The following is an 18,573-nucleotide window of genomic DNA, read 5'->3' as shown; positions in this document are numbered from 1 at the left end:
CCCTCCCCTCCCTCCCTAGCTCCCTCCCTCCCCTCCCTCCCTCCCCTCCCTCCCTCCCTCTCCTCCCTCCCTCCCCTCCATCCCTCCCTCCCTCCCCTCCATCCCTCCCTCCCTCCCCTTCCCTCCCTCCCTCCCCTTCCCTCTCCTCCCTCCCTCCCTCCTCAACTGAGCCGCTGCACTGATAACACTGAATGAACCCTGATCGCATGAGAATTCAGTTCTTAATCACTGAGGCTCACAGAGCCAGACTAAGGCTCCCTCCCATAGGGTTCAGTGTTAATCACTGAGACTCCCATAGGGTTCAGTGTTAATCACCGAGTCTCCCATAGGGTTCAGTGTTAATCACTGAGACTCCCATAGGGATCAGTGTTAATCACCGAGTCTCCCATAGGGTTCAGTGTTAATCACTGAGACTCCCATAAGGTTCAGTGTTAATCACTGAGGCTCACAGAGCCAGACTAAGGCTCCCTCCCATAGGGTTCAGTGTTAATCACTGAGGCTCACAGAGCCAGACTAAGGCTCCCTCCCATAGGGTTCAGTGTTAATCACTGAGGCTCACAGAGCCAGACTAAGGCTCCCTCCCATAGGGTTCAGTGTTAATCACTGAGGCTCACAGAGCCAGACTCAGGCTCCCTCCCATAGGGTTCAGTGTTAATCACCAAGGCTCACAGAGCCAGACTAAGGCTCCCTCCCATAGGGTTCAGTTCTTAATCACTGAGGCTCACAGAGCCAGACTAAGGCTCCCTCCCATAGGGTTCAGTGTTAATCACTGAGACTCCCACAGGGTTCAGTGTTAATCACTGAGACTCCCACAGGGTTCAGTGTTAATCACAGAGTCTCCCACAGGGTTCAGTGTTAATCACTGAGACTCCCATAGGGTTCAGTGTTAATCACCGAGACTCCCATAGGGTTCAGTGTTAATCACTGGGACTCCCATAGGGTTCAGTGTTAATCACCGAGACTCCCACAGGGTTCAATGTTAATCACCGAGACTCCCGCAGGGTTCAATGTTAATCTGGCTCCGTAAGCCTCAATGATTAACATTGAACCCCCACTCTCCCCCCTCTCTCCCCACTTTCCCCTCCCCTATCTCTCTCCCCCCACCCTCCCCTCACTCTCCCTGCCCCCCCCCTCCCCCCCACTCCCCCCACACCTCTCCCCCCACGCAGTTAAAGTCGCGAGCTGTCCCCCTACCCACCGCATAGACCGAGCGAGACTCCCCAACGCACTCAGTGACCATCGCCTGCCGCTGGCTGGCTCGGGTACGGTGCGAAAGAAGTCCTCCACCACCGCCAGGTGAGAGCCTGGCTCTGTGAGCCTCAGTGATTAACACTGAACCCTATGGGAGTCTCAGTGATTAACACTGAACCCTATGGGAGTCTCAGTGATTAACACTGAACCCTATGGGAGTCTCGGTGATTAACACTGAACCCTATGGGAGTCTCAGTGATTAACACTGAACCCTGTGGGAGTCTCAGTGATTAACACTGAACCCTATGGGAGTCTCAGTGATTAACACTGAACCCTATGGGAGTCTCAGTGATTAACACTGAACCCTATGGGAGTCTCAGTGATTAACACTGAACCCTATGGGAGTCTCAGTGATTAACACTGAACCCTATGGGAGTCTCAGTGATTAACACTGAACCCTATGGGAGTCTCAGTGATTAACACTGAACCCTATGGGAGTCTCAGTGATTAACACTGAACCCTATGGGAGTCTCAGTGATTAACACTGAACCCTATGGGAGTCTCAGTGATTAACACTGAACCCTATGGGAGTCTCAGTGATTAACACTGAACCCTATGGGAGTCTCAGTGATTAACACTGAACCCTATGGGAGTCTCAGTGATTAACACTGAACCCTATGGGAGTCTCAGTGATTAACACGGAACCCTATGGGAGTCTCAGTGATTAACACTGAACCCTATGGGAGTCTCAGTGATTAACACTGAACCCAGTGGGAGTCTCAGTGATTAACACTGAACCCTATGGGAGTCTCAGTGATTAACACGGAACCCTATGGGAGTCTCAGTGATTAACACTGAACCCTATGGGAGTCTCGGTGATTAACACTGAACCCTGTGGGAGTCTCAGTGATTAACACTGAACCCTATGGGAGTCTCAGTGATTAACACTGAACCCTATGGGAGTCTCGGTGATTAACACTGAACCCTATGGGAGTCTCAGTGATTAACACGGAATCCTATGGGAGTCTCAGTGATTAACACTGAACCCTATGGGAGTCTCGGTGATTAACACTGAACCCTATGGGAGTATCAGTGATTAACACTGAACCCTATGTGAGCCTCAGTGATTAACACTGAACCCTGTGGGAGTCTCAGTGATTAACACTGAACCCTATGGGAGTCTCAGTGATTAACACGGAACCCTATGGGAGTCTCAGTGATTAACACTGAACCCTATGGGAGTCTCGGTGATTAACACTGAACCCTATGGGAGTATCAGTGATTAACACTGAACCCTATGTGAGCCTCAGTGATTAACACTGAACCCTGTGGGAGTCTCAGTGATTAACACTGAACCCTATGGGAGTCTCAGTGATTAACACTGAACCCTATGGGAGTCTCAGTGATTAACACGGAACCCTATGGGAGTCTCAGTGATTAACACTGAACCCTATGGGAGTCTCGGTGATTAACACTGAACCCTATGGGAGTCTCAGTGATTAACACTGAACCCTATGGGAGTCTCAGTGATTAACACTGAACCCTATGGGAGTCTCAGTGATTAACACTGAACCCTATGGGAGTCTCAGTGATTAACACTGAACCCTATGGGAGTCTCGGTGATGAACACTGAACCCTATGGGAGTCTCGGTGATTAACACTGAACCCTGTGGGAGTCTCAGTGATTAACACTGAACCCTATGGGAGTCTCGGTGATGAACACTGAACCCTATGGGAGTATCAGTGATTAACACTGAACCCTATGTGAGCCTCAGTGATTAACACTGAACCCTGTGGGAGTCTCAGTGATTAACACTGAACCCTATGGGAGTCTCAGTGATTAACACGGAACCCTATGGGAGTCTCAGTGATTAACACTGAACCCTATGGGAGTCTCGGTGATTAACACTGAACCCTATGGGAGTATCAGTGATTAACACTGAACCCTATGTGAGCCTCAGTGATTAACACTGAACCCTGTGGGAGTCTCAGTGATTAACACTGAACCCTATGGGAGTCTCAGTGATTAACACTGAACCCTATGGGAGTCTCAGTGATTAACACGGAACCCTATGGGAGTCTCAGTGATTAACACTGAACCCTATGGGAGTCTCGGTGATTAACACTGAACCCTATGGGAGTCTCAGTGATTAACACTGAACCCTATGGGAGTCTCAGTGATTAACACTGAACCCTATGGGAGTCTCAGTGATTAACACTGAACCCTATGGGAGTCTCAGTGATTAACACTGAACCCTATGGGAGTCTCGGTGATGAACACTGAACCCTATGGGAGTCTCGGTGATTAACACTGAACCCTGTGGGAGTCTCAGTGATTAACACTGAACCCTATGGGAGTCTCGGTGATGAACACTGAACCCTATGGGAGTCTCGGTGATGAACACTGAACCCTATGGGAGTCTCAGTGATTAACACTGAACCCTATGGGAGTCTCGGTGATTAACACTGAACCCTATGGGAGTCTCAGTGATTAACACTGAACCCTATGGGAGTCTCGGTGATTAACACTGAACCCTATGGGAGTCTCAGTGATTAACACTGAACCCTATGGGAGTCTCAGTGATTAACACTGAACCCTATGTGAGCCTCAATGATTAACACTGAACCCTATGGGAGTCTCAGTGATTAACACTGAACACTATGGGAGTCTCGGTGATTAACATTGAACCCTATGGGAGTCTCAGTGATTAACACTGAACCCTATGGGAGACTCAGTGATTAACACTGAACTCTATGGGAGTCTCGGTGATTAACACTGAACCCTATGGGAGACTCAGTGATTAACACTGAACCCTATGGGAGTCTCGGTGATTAACACTGAACCCTATGGGAGTCTCAGTGATTAACAGTGAACCCTATGGGAGTCTCAGTGATTAACAGTGAACCCTATGGGAGTCTCAGTGATTAACACTGAACCCTATGGGAGTCTCAGTGATTACCACTGAACCCTATGGGAGTCTCAGTGATTAACACTGAACCCTATGGGAGTCTCAGTGATTAACACTGAACCCTATGGGAGTCTCAGTGATTAACAGTGAACCCTATGGGAGTCTCAGTGATTAACACTGAACCCTATGGGAGTCTCAGTGATTAACACTGAACCCTATGGGAGTCTCAGTGATTAACACTGAACCCTATGGGAGTCTCAGTGATTAACACTGAACCCTATGGGAGTCTCAGTGATTAACACGGAACCCTATGGGAGTCTCAGTGATTAACACTGAACCCTATGGGAGTTTCGGTGATTAACACTGAACCCTATGGGAGTCTCAGTGATTAACACTGAACCCTATGGGAGTCTCAGTGATTAACACTGAACCCTATGGGAGTCTCAGTGATTAACACTGAACCCTATGGGAGTCTCAGTGATTAACACTGAACCCTATGGGAGTCTCAGTGATGAACACTGAACCCTATGGGAGTCTCGGTGATTAACACTGAACCCTGTGGGAGTCTCAGTGATTAACACTGAACCCTATGGGAGTCTCGGTGATGAACACTGAACCCTATGGGAGTCTCGGTGATGAACACTGAACCCTATGGGAGTCTCGGTGATGAACACTGAACCCTATGGGAGTCTCGGTGATTAACACTGAACCCTATGGGAGTCTCAGTGATTAACACTGAACCCTATGGGAGTCTCGGTGATTAACACTGCACCCTATGGGAGTCTCAGTGATTAACACTGAACCCTATGGGAGTCTCAGTGATTAACACTGAACCCTATGGGAGTCTCAGTGATTAACACTGAACCCTATGGGAGTCTCAGTGATTAACACTGAACCCTATGGGAGTCTCGGTGATTAACATTGAACCCTATGGGAGTCTCAGTGATTAACACTGAACCCTATGGGAGACTCAGTGATTAACACTGAACCCTATGGGAGACTCAGTGATTAACACTGAACCCTATGGGAGTCTCGGTGATTAACACTGAACCCTATGGGAGACTCAGTGATTAACACTGAACCCTATGGGAGTCTCGGTGATTAACACTGAACCCTATGGGAGTCTCAGTGATTAACAGTGAACCCTATGGGAGTCTCAGTGATTAACACTGAACCCTATGGGAGTCTCAGTGATTAACACTGAACCCTATGGGAGACTCAGTGATTAACACTGCACCCTATGGGAGTCTCAGTGATTAACACTGAACCCTATGGGAGTCTCAGTGATTAACACTGAACCCTGTGGGAGTCTCAGTGATTAACACTGAACCCTATGGGAGTCTCAGTGATTAACAGTGAACCCTATGGGAGTCTCAGTGATTAACACTGAACCCTATGGGAGTCTCAGTGATTAACACTGAACCCTATGGGAGACTCAGTGATTAACACTGCACCCTATGGGAGTCTCAGTGATTAACACTGAACCCTATGGGAGTCTCAGTGATTAACACTGAACCCTGTGGGAGACTCAGTGATAACACTGAACCCTATGGGAGTCTCAGTGATTAACACTGAATCCTATGGGAGTCTCGGTGATTAACATTGAACCCTATGGGAGTCTCAGTGATTAACACTGAACCCTATGGGAGTCTCGGTGATTAACAACGAACCCTATGGGAGTCTCAGTGATTAACACTGAACCCTGTGGGAGACTCAGTGATAACACTGAACCCTATGGGAGTCTCGGTGATTAACACTGCACCCTATGGGAGTCTCACTGATTAACACTGAACCCTTTGGGAGGGAGCCTTAGTCTGGCTCTGTGAGCCTCAGTGATTAACACTGAACCCTATGGGAGGGAGCCTTAGTCTGGCTCTGTGAGCCTCAGTGATTAACACTGAACTCTATGGGAGAGAGCCTTAGTCTGGCTCTCTGAGCCTCAGTGATTAAGAACTGAACTCAATGGGAGGGAGCCTTAGTCTGGCTCTGTGAGCCTCAGTGATTAATAACTGAACCCTATGGGAGGGAGCCTTAGTCTGGCTCTGTGAGCCTCAGTGGTTAACACTGAACCTTGAGGGAGCCTTAGCCTGGCTCCGTGAGCCTCAGTGATTAACACTGAACCCTATGGGAGGGAGCCTTAGTCTGGTTCTGTGAGCCTCAGTGATTAAGACTGAACCCTATGGGAGGGAGTCTTAGTCTGGCTCTGTGAGCCTCAGTGATTAATAACTGAACCCTATGGGAGGGAGTCTTAGTCTGGCTCTGTGAGCCTCAGTGATTAACACTGAACTCTATGGGAGGGAGCCTTAGTCTGGCTCTGTGAGCCTCAGTGATTAATAACTGAACCATATGGGAGGGAGTCTTAGTCTGGCTCTGTGAGCCTCAGTGATTACAAATGCCGTGGCGAGATGTCGCCTGGTCTACAGGAAGTCGTGGGTTAGATCCTGACACCACAGTGGCTAGGAGATGTTGACTACCTCGCCTGGTATACAGGAGGTCGTGGTTAGATCCTGTGTAACCACAGTGGCTAGGAGATGTTGACTACCTCGCCTGTGGGTCTCTGTGAGTGTGGGTCTCTGTTAGTGTGAGTCTCTGTGGGTCTCTGTGAGTATGGGTCTCTGTGGGTGTCTGTTAGTGTGGGTCTCTGTGAGTGTGGGTCTCTGTGAGTCTCTGTTAGTGTGGGTCTCTGTGGGTCTCTGTTAGTGTGGGTCTCTGTGGGTCTCTGTGAGTGTGGGTCTCTGTGGGTCTCTGTGAGTATGGGTCTCTGTGAGTGTGGGTCTCTGTGGGTCTCTGTTAGTGTGGGTCTCTGTGGGTCTCTGTGAGTGTGGGTCTCTGTGAGTGTGGGTCTCTGTGAGTCTCTGTTAGTGTGGGTCTCTGTGGGTCTCTGTGAGTGTGGGTCTCTGTGGGTGTGGGTCTCTGTGGGTCTCTGTGAGTGTGGGTCTCTGTGTGTCTATGAGTCTCTGTGGGTCTCTGTGGGTCTCTATGCATCTCTATTAATCTGTGTCTCTATGGGTCTCTGTGTGTCTACATGAGTCTCTATGCATCACTATTAGTCTCAGTGTCTCTATGGGTCTCTATGGGTCTCTGTGTGTCTACATGGATCTCTGTGTGTCTACATGGGTCTCTATGCATCTCTATTGATCTGTGTGTCTCTATGGGTCTCTGTGTGTCGACATGGGTCTCTATGCATCTTTACTGATCTGTATGCCTCTATGGGTCTCTATGGGTCTCTGTGTGTCTACATGGGTCTCTATGCATCTCCATTGATCTCTAGGAATCTCTATTAATCACTGGGTCTCTGTGTGTCTCTCTTCGTTTAGAGGATTTGGCTGTGGCTAGAAATTCCCACGTGGTCATTGATGATGATGATATCAGCCACCCTTGACTCTTTAAACAACGAGGGGGGTCCTTAGGGGTTGGGGGGGACTTTTATTTTGAAGGGTGGCCCCGTGGGGTTGAGCGAGAGGGGAGGGGGGTCCTTAGGGGTTGGGGGGGGGGCTTTTATTTTGAAGGGTGGCCCCGTGGGGTTGAGCGAGAGAGGGGGGGGGTCCTTAGGGGTTGGGGGGGACTTTTATTTTGAAGGGTGGCCCCGTGGGGTTCAGCGAGGTTCCACCCCCCCACCCCCCACTGTTGACTCTTTAAATACCGCGGGGTAAGTCTGTGTACAGGGAGAGTCAACATCACGACAATGATTTACACGGTGGTGATGGTGGTGGTGATGGTGGTGGTGATGGTGGTGATGGTGTTGGTGATGGTGGTGGTGATGGTGGTGGTGATGGTGGTGGTGATGGTGGTGGTGGTGATGGTGGTGGTGATGGAGGTGGTGGCGATGGAGGTGGTGGCGATGGAGGTGATGGAGGTGGTGATGGTGGTGGTGATGATGGTGGTGATGGTGGTGACGGTGGTGGTGATGGAGGTGGTGGCGATGGAGGTGATGGTAGTGATGATGGTGGTGATGGTGGTGGTGGTGTTGATGGTGGTGATGGTGGTGGTGATGGTGGTGATGGTGGTGGTGATGGTGGTGATGGTGGTGGTGGTGATGGTGGTGGTGATGGTGGTGGTGATGGCGGTGATGGTGGTGGTGATGGTGGAGGTGGTGGTGATGGTGGTGATGGTGGTGATGGTGGTGATGGTGGTGGTGGTGATGGTGGTGGTGACGGTGGTGGTGATGGAGGTGGTGGCGATGGAGGTGGTGGCGATGGAGGTGATGGAGGTGGTGATGGTGGTGGTGATGATGGTGCTGATGGTGGTGACGGTGGTGGTGATGGAGGTGGTGGCGATGGAGGTGATGGTAGTGATGACGGTGGTGATGGTGGTGGTGGTGTTGATGGTGGTGGTGATGATGGTGGTGGTGGTGGTGTTGGTGATGGAGGTGGTGTTGGTGGTGGTGTTGGTGATGATGGTGGTGGCGGTGATGGTGGTGGTGATGGAGGTGATGGTGGTGTTGGTGATGATGGTGGCGATGGTGTTGGTGATGGTGGTGGTTGTGGTGGTGGTTATGGAGCTGATCTGCCCACTGACCATCGACTAGTCATCTGTAAGATGCGCCTGCCATTCTTCCACTCCGGTGGTGGGTGTACACCCAGGACCCCATTCCAACCTAAAGTGGCCTGGTCTCAGCTAGCTGATGAAAGTTGCAAGCGAGAATTTCATCATCGCTTGCGGCTGGGGTTGGCATCGTCCCCCACTCCTCCTGATGTCGAGGGTAAATGGGCGAGGTTTAGGACTGTGACTCATGCAGCTGCATTGGCTGCTTTGGGTACGCGGTCCAGACCTCCCCAGAGACCCTGGCTGACAGAGGAGTTGTTCAGGATGGCTGAGAAAAAGCGACAGGCCCACTGTCATCGGCTACAGCATCCCACGTCAGAGAATGAGGAGGCTTACCGCAGCCTTCGCTCGGAGGTTCGGAGAGCCGTGAGGCGCTGCAAGGATGGGTGGTGGTCGCGGGTTGCTGAGGAGATGGAGTCTGCCTAAGTGGCCCGCGATCACAAATCGCTCTGAAGTAACACCTATCACCATGCTTAGGGGAAAGAACGGTGATCCAACGGTGATCCAAAGCTGTTCCTGGGGGTCTCCGATCGATGGTGGTGGTGGTGATGGACGTGGTGGTGGTGGTGATGGTGTAGATGAAGGTAGTGGTGGTGATGGTTGTGGTGGTGGTGGTAATGGTGGTGGTGGTGATGGTGGTGATGGTGGTGGTGATGGTGGTGATGGTGGTGATGGTGGTGGTGATGGTGATGATGGTGGTGGTAATGGTGGTGATGGTGGTGGTGATGGTGGTGGTGATGGTGATGATGGTGGTGGTGATGGTGATGGTGGTGGTGATGGTGGTGGTGATGGTGGTGGTGATGGTGGTGATGGTGGTGGTGATGGTGATGATGGTGGTGGTGATGGTGGTGGTGATGGTGGTGATGGTGGTGGGGATGATGGTGGTGATGATGGTGGTGGTGGTGATGGTGGTGGTGGTATTTGTGGTGTTAATGGTGGTGACCATGACGACGAAGACGTAGGCGATGACGTAGGCGATGTCACCGATGACGTCACCGATGACGTCACCGACCGTCACAATGGCTTACCACGTGGCGTTTCTTCCGTCCCCCAGAATGCATTGGGCTCTTCGCTGCCTGCTGCTGAGCGCCGTGATTGGCTGCCTGCATGCGACCAAGGACAGTGGACGATTCGCAAAGGTGACGAAGCCGATTCAACATCTTGAGGCCTTGTCTCAGGCAACTCCTGAGACACTGTCTCAGTGTCTAGACAGTGGAGACACGTGTCTCAGTGTCTAGACAGCTGAGACCGTGTCTCAGTGTCTCAGTGTCTAGAAACTGAGACACTGAGACCGTGTCTCGGTGTCTCAGCTGTCTCAGTGTCTCGGTGTCTCAGTGTCTAGACAGCTGAGACCGTGTCTCAGTGTCTCAGTGTCTAGACAGCTGAGACACTGTCTCAGTGTCTAGACAGCTGAGACCGTGTCTCAGTGTCTCAGTGTCTCAGTGTCTAGACAGCTGAGACACTGAGACACTGAGACACGGTCTCAGCTGTCTAGACACTGAGACACTGAGACACGGTCTCAGCTGTCTCGACACTGAAACCGTGTCTCAGTGTCTAGACAGTGGAGCCCGTGTCTCAGTGTCTCAGTGTCTAGAAACTGAGACACTGAGACCGTGTCTCGGTGTCTCAGCTGTCTCAGTGTCTCGGTGACTCAGTATCTAGACACTGAGACACGTGTCCGAGACACGTGTCTCAGTGTCTAGACAGCTGAGACACGTGTCTCAGTGTCTCAGTGTCTAGACAGCTGAGACCGTGTCTCAGTGTCTCAGTGTCTAGACAGCGAGACACTGTCTCAGTGTCTCAGTGTCTAGACAGCAGAGACCGTGTCTCAGTGTCTCAGTGTCTAGACAGCAGAGACCGTGTCTCAGTGTCTAGATACTGAGACACCGAGACACTGAGACAGCTGAGACACCGAGACACGGTCTCAGTGTATCAGTTTCTAGACACTGAGACACTGAGACACGGTCTCAGACACGGTCTCTAGACACTGAGACACTGAGACACTGAGACACGGTCTCAGTGTCTAGACACTGAGACACTGAGACACTGAGACACTGAGACACGGTCACTGCCAAGACACTGAGACACTGAGACCGTGTCTCAGTGTCTCAGTGTCTCAGCTGTCTATACACTGAAACCGTGTCTCAGTGTCTAGACAGTGGAGACCGTGTCTCAGTGTCTCAGTGTCTCAGTGTCTAGACAGCTGAGACCGTGTCTCAGTGTCTCAGTGTCTCAGTGTCTAGACAGCTGAGACCGTGTCTCAGTGTCTCAGTGTCTCAGTGTCTAGACAGCTGAGACCGTGTCTCAGTGTCTCAGTGTCTCAGCTGTCTAGACTCTGAGACACGTGTCTCAGAGTCTAGACAGTGGAGACCGTGTCTCAGTGTCTCAGTGTCTAGAAACTGAGACACTGAAACCGTGTCTCGGTGTCTCAGCTGTCTCAGTGTCTCGGTGTCTCAGCTGTCTCAGTGTCTCGACAGCTGAGACCGTGTCTCAGTGTCTCAGTGTCTCAGTGTCTCAGTATATAGACACTGAGACACGTGTCTCAGTGTCTAGACAGCTGAGACACTGACACACGGTCTCAGCTGTCTAGACACTGAGACCGTGTCTCAGTGTCTCAGTGTCGCAGTGTCTAGACACTGAGACCGTGTCTCAGTGTCTCAGTGTCTCAGTGTCTAGACAGCTGAGACACGTGTCTCAGAGTCTAGACACTGAGACCGTGTCTCAGTGTCTCAGTGTCTCAGTGTCTAGACAGCTGAGACCGTGTCTCAGTGTCTCAGTGTCTAGACAGCTGAGACACGTGTCTCAGAGTCTAGACACTGAGACCGTGTCTCAGTGTCTCAGTGTCTCAGTGTCTAGACAGCTGAGACACTGTCTCAGTGTCTCAGTGTCTAGACAGCTGAGACTCTCTCAGTGTCTCAGTGTCACAGTGTCTAGACAGCTGAGACCGTGTCTCAGTGTCGCAGTGTCTAGACAGCTGAGACCGTGTCTCAGTGTCTCAGTGTCTAGACAGCTGAGACACTGTCTCAGTGTCGCAGTGTCTAGACCAGTGGTTCTTAACCTGGGTTCGATCGAACCCCAGGGGTTCGGTGAGTCGATCTCAGGGGTTCGGCAGAGCCCCCGCCACGGAGGTCCGGACACACTTGAATTATTGTGTAAATTTGTGATGACACACACGGCCCGCTTGGCCATCACTGGCTGCAGATGATCATGCTACACTGCTTGGCCAATCAGCGCTGCGGGGAATTTAGTGCATACTCAGTAGTCAACGTGTGACTGTTGTTGTCGTACGTCGTGTGATTTCTTTAATATTTTATCCATACTAACTATGTCGGGCAAAAGAAGAAAGTGGTCGGACGAATATGTACAACATGGATTCTCATGTATCACGGAACGTGATGGGAGTGAGCGTCCTATCTGCATGATTTGCAACGCCAAGTTGAGCAACTCTAGTCTTGCACCGGCAAAACTAAAGGAACACTTCTTGAAGCTGCATGGAGACGGGGAATACAAGAACACAACACTTGCTGAATTCAGGGTGAAGAGAGCCAGATTCGATGAAAGGGCCACTCTGCCTGCTCTTGGATTTGTACCTGTTAACAAACCGATCCTGACAGCATCGTACGAAGTTGCTTACCTGATCGCAAAGCAGGGCAAGCCACACACCATTGGTGAAACACTTGTGAAACCAGCTGCATTAAAGATGGCGAATCTGATACTCGGAACAGCGGCCGAAGGTAAATTATCCCAAATTCCCCTTTCAAATGACACCGTCAGTGACAGAATAGAAGACATGATTAAAGACATCTTGGCTCAAGTAGTCGCGGATCTGATTTCAAGCCCGGCAAAATTCAGCCTTCAACTCGACGAAACCACAGACGTTTCTGATCTAAGCCAGCTTGCTGTTTTTGTACGCTATGTGAAAGACGACATGATAAAAGAAGAGTTTTTATTTTGTAAGCCTCTTACAACAACAACGAAGGCAGCCGATGTGAAGAAGCTTGTGGATGACTTCTTCAGAGACAACAATCTTTCATGGGATATGGTTTCTGCAGTTTGTACGGACGGAGCTCCAGTCATGCTGGGAAGAAAGTCTGGTTTTGGTGCGCTAGTAAAGGCCGATGCACCACACATCATTGTGACGCATTGTATTCTGCACAGGCATGCGTTGGCAACAAAAACCTTACCTCCAAAAATGGCAGAAGTATTAAAAACTGTGGTGGAATGTGTGAACTATGTGCGAAAAAGTGCTCTGAGGCACCGCATCTTCAGTGAGCTGTGTAAAGAAATGGGCTCTGAATTTGAGGTACTTCTGCTCCATTCTAATATTCGGTGGTTATCCCGGGGACAGGTGCTGAATCGTGTTTTTGCCATGCGTGTGGAATTAGCCCTGTTTTTGCAAGAGCACCAACACTGCCATGCAGATTGCTTAAAAAATCCTGAGTTCATTCTCATTTTAGCGTCCATGGCTGATATATTCGCAGCTCTCAATCATCTCAATCAGCAGATGCAGGGTGGTGGAGTCAATATCATGGAAGCGGAAGAACACCTGAAGGCTTTTCAAAAAAAGCTACCGTTATGGAAACGACGAACAGAGAACAATAACTTCGCAAACTTCCCGCTTCTGGACGACTGTGCAAGTAAGATCGAAGATGTGTCTGGAATCGGAGATATTTCTGTATCCACGGAACTGAAGCAAACAATTGCCACGCACTTAGATGAGCTTGCAAAGTCTCTCGACGGATATTTCCCTACAAGAGAGTCATATCCAGCATGGGTGAGACAGCCGTTCACGTTTGCTGTTGAAACAGCAGATGTCAATGATGAATTCCTCGACGAAATCATTGAAATTCAGCAGAGCCAGGTTCAACAGCAACTCTTCAGAACAACAACGCTCTCAACGTTTTGGTGTCGACAAATGAACAAGTATCCAGTTATTGCTAAGAAAGCCCTGGATTTTTTTATACCATTTGTTACAACATATCTTTGTGAGCAATCCTTTTCGAGGATGCTGGACATAAAAACGAAGAAAAGGAACAGACTTTGCTGTGAAAATGACATGAGAGTGGCACTTGCCAAGGTGAAGCCACGCATATCTGAACTGATCTCTCAAAGGCAACAGCAGAAGTCACATTGATTTCCAGGTATGTAATTTGTTGTGAGTTTATGCATTGTGTTGGTTTTATTCTTTGAACAAGGTAATGTTCATGCACGGCTCATTTTGTGTACCAGTAAAAAACATATCTATGTCTTGAATTTGAAAAAAATCACATTTTATTTTTCACTAAAGAGGGGTTCGGTGAATGCGCATATGAAACTGGTGGGGTTCGGTACCTCCAACAAGGTTAAGAACCACTGGTCTAGACACTGAGACCGTGTCTCAGTGTCTCAGTGTCTCAGTGTCTAGACAGCTGAGACCGTGTCTCAGTGTCTCAGTGTCTCAGTGTCTAGACAGCTGAGACACGTGTCTCAGAGTCTAGACACTGAGACCGTGTCTCAGTGTCTAGACTCTAGACAGCTGAGACCGTGTCTCAGTGTCTCAGTGTCTCAATGTCTAGACAGCTGAGACACGTGTCTCAGAGTCTAGACAGTGGAGACCGTATCTCAGTGTCTCAGTGCCTCAGTGTCGAGAAACTGAGACACTGAAACCGTGTCTCAGTGTCTCAGCTGTCTCAGTGTCTCGACAGCTGAGACCGTGTCTCAGTGTCTAGACACTGAGACACGTGTCTCCACTGTCTAGACAGCTTAGACACGTGTCTCAGTGTCTCAGCTGTCTAGACACTGAGACCGTGTCTCAGTGTCTAGACAGCTGAGACCGTGTCTCAGTGTCTCAGTGTATAGACAGCTGAGACACTGAGACACTGAGACACTGAGACCGTGTCTCGGTGTCTCAGCTGTCTCAGTGTCTCGGTGTCTCAGCTGTCTCAGTGTCTAGACACTGAGACCGTGTCTCAGTGTCTCAGTGTCTCAGTGTCTAGACACTGAAACCGTGTCTCAGTGTCTAGACAGTGGAGACCGTGTCTCAGTGTCTCAGTGTCTAGAAACTGAGACACTGAAACCGTGTCTCAGTGTCTAGACAGCTGAGACCGTGTCTCAGTGTCTAGAAACTGAGACACTGAGACCGTGTCTCGGTGTCTCAGTGTCTCGGTGTCTCAGCTGTCTCAGTGTCCCGGTGTCTCAGTGTCTAGGTTGAAGTTCTATCAACTTTCTTCTCTATTTCCCCAGGAGGATGACGTCCGCAAAACCCACGGACCGTTCAGAGGCACAGACAAAGCTCCCCCAGGTAGCCTCCAGCAGGGCTGCAGGGGCAAGTGCTGTTAACTAGCGAGTAGCAGCAGCAGTGTCTATGTACTACACACACCACACACAGACAAAGCTCCCCCAGGTAGCCTCGAGTAGGGATGTAGGGGCAAGTGTTGTTAGCTGGCGAGTAGCAGCAGCAGTGTCTATGTACTACACACCACACACAGACAAAGCTACCCCAGGTAGCCTCTAGCAGGGCTGTAGGCCTTTGTTCACTACACCCATAGACTCACCACACAGAGACCCATAGACTCACCACACAGAGACCCATAGACTCACCACACAGAGACCCACAGACTCACCACACAGAGACCCATAGACTCACCACACAGAGACCCACAGACTCACCACACAGAGACCCATAGACTCACCACACAGAGACCCATAGACTCACCACACAGAGACTCACCACACAGAGACCCATAGACTCACCACTCATAGACTCACCACACAGAGACCCATAGACTCACCACCTTTAGACTCACCACACAGAGACCCATAGACTCACAACACAGAGACCCACAGACTCACCACACAGAGACCCATAGACTCACCACACAGAGACCCATAGACTCACCACATAGAGACCCATAGACTCATCACACAGAGACCCACAGACTCACCACACAGAGACCCACAGACTCACCACACAGAGACCCACAGACTCACCACACAGAGACCCACAGACTCACCACACAGAGACCCACAGACTCACCACACAGAGACCCATAGACTCACCACACAGAGACCCACAGACTCACCACACAGAGACCCATAGACTCACCACATAGAGACCCATAGACTCACCACACAGAGACCCACAGACTCATCACACAGAGACCCACAGACTCACCACACAGAGACCCACAGACTCACCACACAGAGACCCATAGACTCACCACACAGAGACCCATAGACTCACCGCACAGAGACCCACAGACTCACCACACAGAGACCCATAGACTCACCGCACAGAGACCCATAGACTCACCGCACAGAGACCCACAGACTCACCACACAGAGACCCACAGACTCACCACACAGAGACCCACAGACTCACCACACAGAGACCCACAGACTCACCACACAGAGACCCACAGACTCACCACACAGAGACCCATAGACTCACCACACAGAGACCCACAGACTCACCACACAGAGACCCATAGACTCACCACATAGAGACCCATAGACTCACCACACAGAGACCCACAGACTCATCACACAGAGACCCACAGACTCACCACACAGAGACCCACAGACTCACCACACAGAGACCCATAGACTCACCACACAGAGACCCATAGACTCACCGCACAGAGACCCACAGACTCACCACACAGAGACCCATAGACTCACCGCACAGAGACCCATAGACTCACCGCACAGAGACCCACAGACTCACCACACAGAGACCCATAGACTCACCACACAGAGACCCGTAGACCCACCACTCCCCGCTCCCCCCCCTGCCGCCCCTCCCCTCCGCCAGAGGCCCCCTGTGACGTCTCACTAGCGCCCAGCCCCCAGGAGGTGGAGCGTGTCGTGGAGGCCATCTTGGAGCTAGGCCTCAGCCTGTTCCGCGTGCTGGACAGCTCCCTGCCTCCCACCACCAACATCGTCATCTCGCCAGTCAGCATCGCCATGGTGCTCGCTAACCTCGCCCTGGGTACCTCCTCTCGTCCTGCACATCCTCACTACCTCACTACCTACCTAGCTACCTCTTCACTCACTCCCTAGCCCGCTACCTCTTCACTCCCTAGCTACCTAGCCCGCTACCTCTTCACTCACTCCCTAGCCCGCTACCTCTTCACTCACTCCCTAGCCCGCTACCTCTTCACTCGCTAGCTACCTAGCCCGCTACCTCTTCACTCACTCCCTAGCCCGCTACCTCTTCACTCACTCCCTAGCCCGCTACCTCTTCACTCGCTAGCTACCTAGCCCGCTACCTCTTCACTCGCTAGCTACCTAGCCCGCTACCTCTTCACTCACTCCCTAGCCCGCTACCTCTTCACTCGCTAGCTACCTAGCCCGCTACCTCTTCACTCACTCCCTAGCCCGCTACCTCTTCACTCACTCCCTAGCCCGCTACCTCTTCACTCGCTAGCTACCTAGCCCGCTACCTCTTCACTCCCTCACTAGCCCCCTCCCTCCTCCCTAGCCCCCCCCCCCTCCCTCCCTAGTCCCCCCCTCCCTCCCTAGCCCCCTCCCTCCCTCCCTCCTCCCTCCCCCCTCCCTCCCTAGCCCCCCTCCCTCCCTAGCCCCCTCCCTCCCCCCTCCCTCCCTAGTCCCCCCCTCCCTCCCTAGCCCCCTCCCTCCCTCCCCCTCCCTCCCTAGCCCCCCTCCCTCCCTAGCCCCCCTCCCTCCCCCTCCCTCCCTAGTCCCCCCCTCCCTCCCTAGCCCCCCCCCCTCCCTCCCTCCCTCCCCCCTCCCTCCCTATCCCCCTTCCTCCCTCCCTTCCTCCCCCCCCTCCCTAGCCCCCTCCCTAGTCCCCCCCTCCCTCCCTAGCCCCCCCCCCTCCCTCCCTAGCCCCCTCCCTCCCCCCTCCCTCCCTAGCCCCCTCCCTTCCCCTAGTTTCTGGCCATCGTTTCGGCGGCTTCTCCTCTTTCTGTTCTCCTCGCGGGCGACTGTCCCTCACTGTGGACGCGCAACCCTAGCCAGGGGGTCACCAAACCTAGCCAGGGGTCACCAAACCTAGCCAGGGGGTCACCAAACCTAGCCAGGGGGTCAAGCCAGGGGGTCACCAAACCTAGCCAGGGGTCACCAAACCTAGCCAGGGGTCAGGGGTCACCAAACCTAGCCAGGGGGTCACCAAACCTAGCCAGGGGTCACCAAACCTAGCCAGGGGTCACCAAACCTAGCCAGGGGTCACCAAACCTAGCCAGGGGGTCACCAAACCTAGCCAGGGGTCACCAAACCTAGCCAGGGGTCAGGGGTCACCAAACCTAGCCAGGGGGTCACCAAACCTAGCCAGGGGTCACCAAACCTAGCCAGGGGTCAGGGGTCACCAAACCTAGCCAGGGGTCACCAAACCTAGCCAGGGGTCACCAAACCTAGCCAGAGTTCACCAAACCTAGCCAGGGGTCACAAAACACAGCCAGGGGTCAGGGGTCACCAAACCTAGCCAGGGTTTACCAAACCTAGCCAGGGGTCAGGGGTCACCAAACCTAGCCAGGGGTCACCAAACCTAGCCAGGGGTCACCAAACCTAGCCAGGGGTCACCAAACCTAGCCAGAGGTCACCAAACCTAGCCAGGGGTCAGGGGTCACCAAACCTAGCCAGGGGTCACCAAACCTAGCCAGGGGTCACCAAACCTAGCCAGGGGTCAGGGGTCACCAAACCTAGCCAGGGTTTACCAAACCTAGCCAGGGGTCAGGGGTCACCAAACCTAGCCAGGGGTCACCAAACCTAGCCAGGGGTCACCAAACCTAGCCAGGGGTCACCAAACCTGGAAGTGGTGACGGTGGTGGTGGTGGTGGTGCTGGTGACGGTGGTGGTGACGGTGGTGGTGGTGACGGTGGTGGTGGTGGTGATGGTGGTGGTGGTGACGGTGGTGGTGGTGACGGTGGTGGTGGTGGTGATGGTGGTGGTGATGGTGGTGGTGATGGTGGTGGTGGTGATGGTGGTG

At 52.1% G+C, this 18,573-nt stretch overlaps 1 protein-coding gene across 1 annotated transcript in view; it reads left to right on the top strand.

The window, feature by feature from the left end:
* Positions 1-1,156: 1,156 nt before the first annotated feature.
* The window catches only part of LOC116958122 (alpha-2-antiplasmin-like), a 38,124-nt gene continuing 20,707 nt past the window's right edge, over positions 1,157-18,573 (top strand). The window contains exons 1-4 of the mRNA XM_076064482.1: positions 1,157-1,296; positions 9,700-9,784; positions 14,868-14,925; positions 16,438-16,614. Coding sequence (XP_075920597.1) covers positions 9,701-9,784; positions 14,868-14,925; positions 16,438-16,614 — 319 coding nt within the window. The 5' untranslated portion in view covers positions 1,157-1,296; position 9,700. The remainder of the gene's footprint in view (positions 1,297-9,699; positions 9,785-14,867; positions 14,926-16,437; positions 16,615-18,573) is intronic.

This window comes from Petromyzon marinus, unplaced genomic scaffold (genome assembly GCF_048934315.1).
Source record: "Petromyzon marinus isolate PM22_M1 ecotype Great Lakes invasive population unplaced genomic scaffold, UKy_Petmar_22M1.pri1.0 PM_Scaffold_48, whole genome shotgun sequence".
Lineage (NCBI taxonomy): Eukaryota > Metazoa > Chordata > Hyperoartia > Petromyzontiformes > Petromyzontidae > Petromyzon > Petromyzon marinus.
This window is presented reverse-complemented; position numbering and strand designations above follow the sequence as displayed.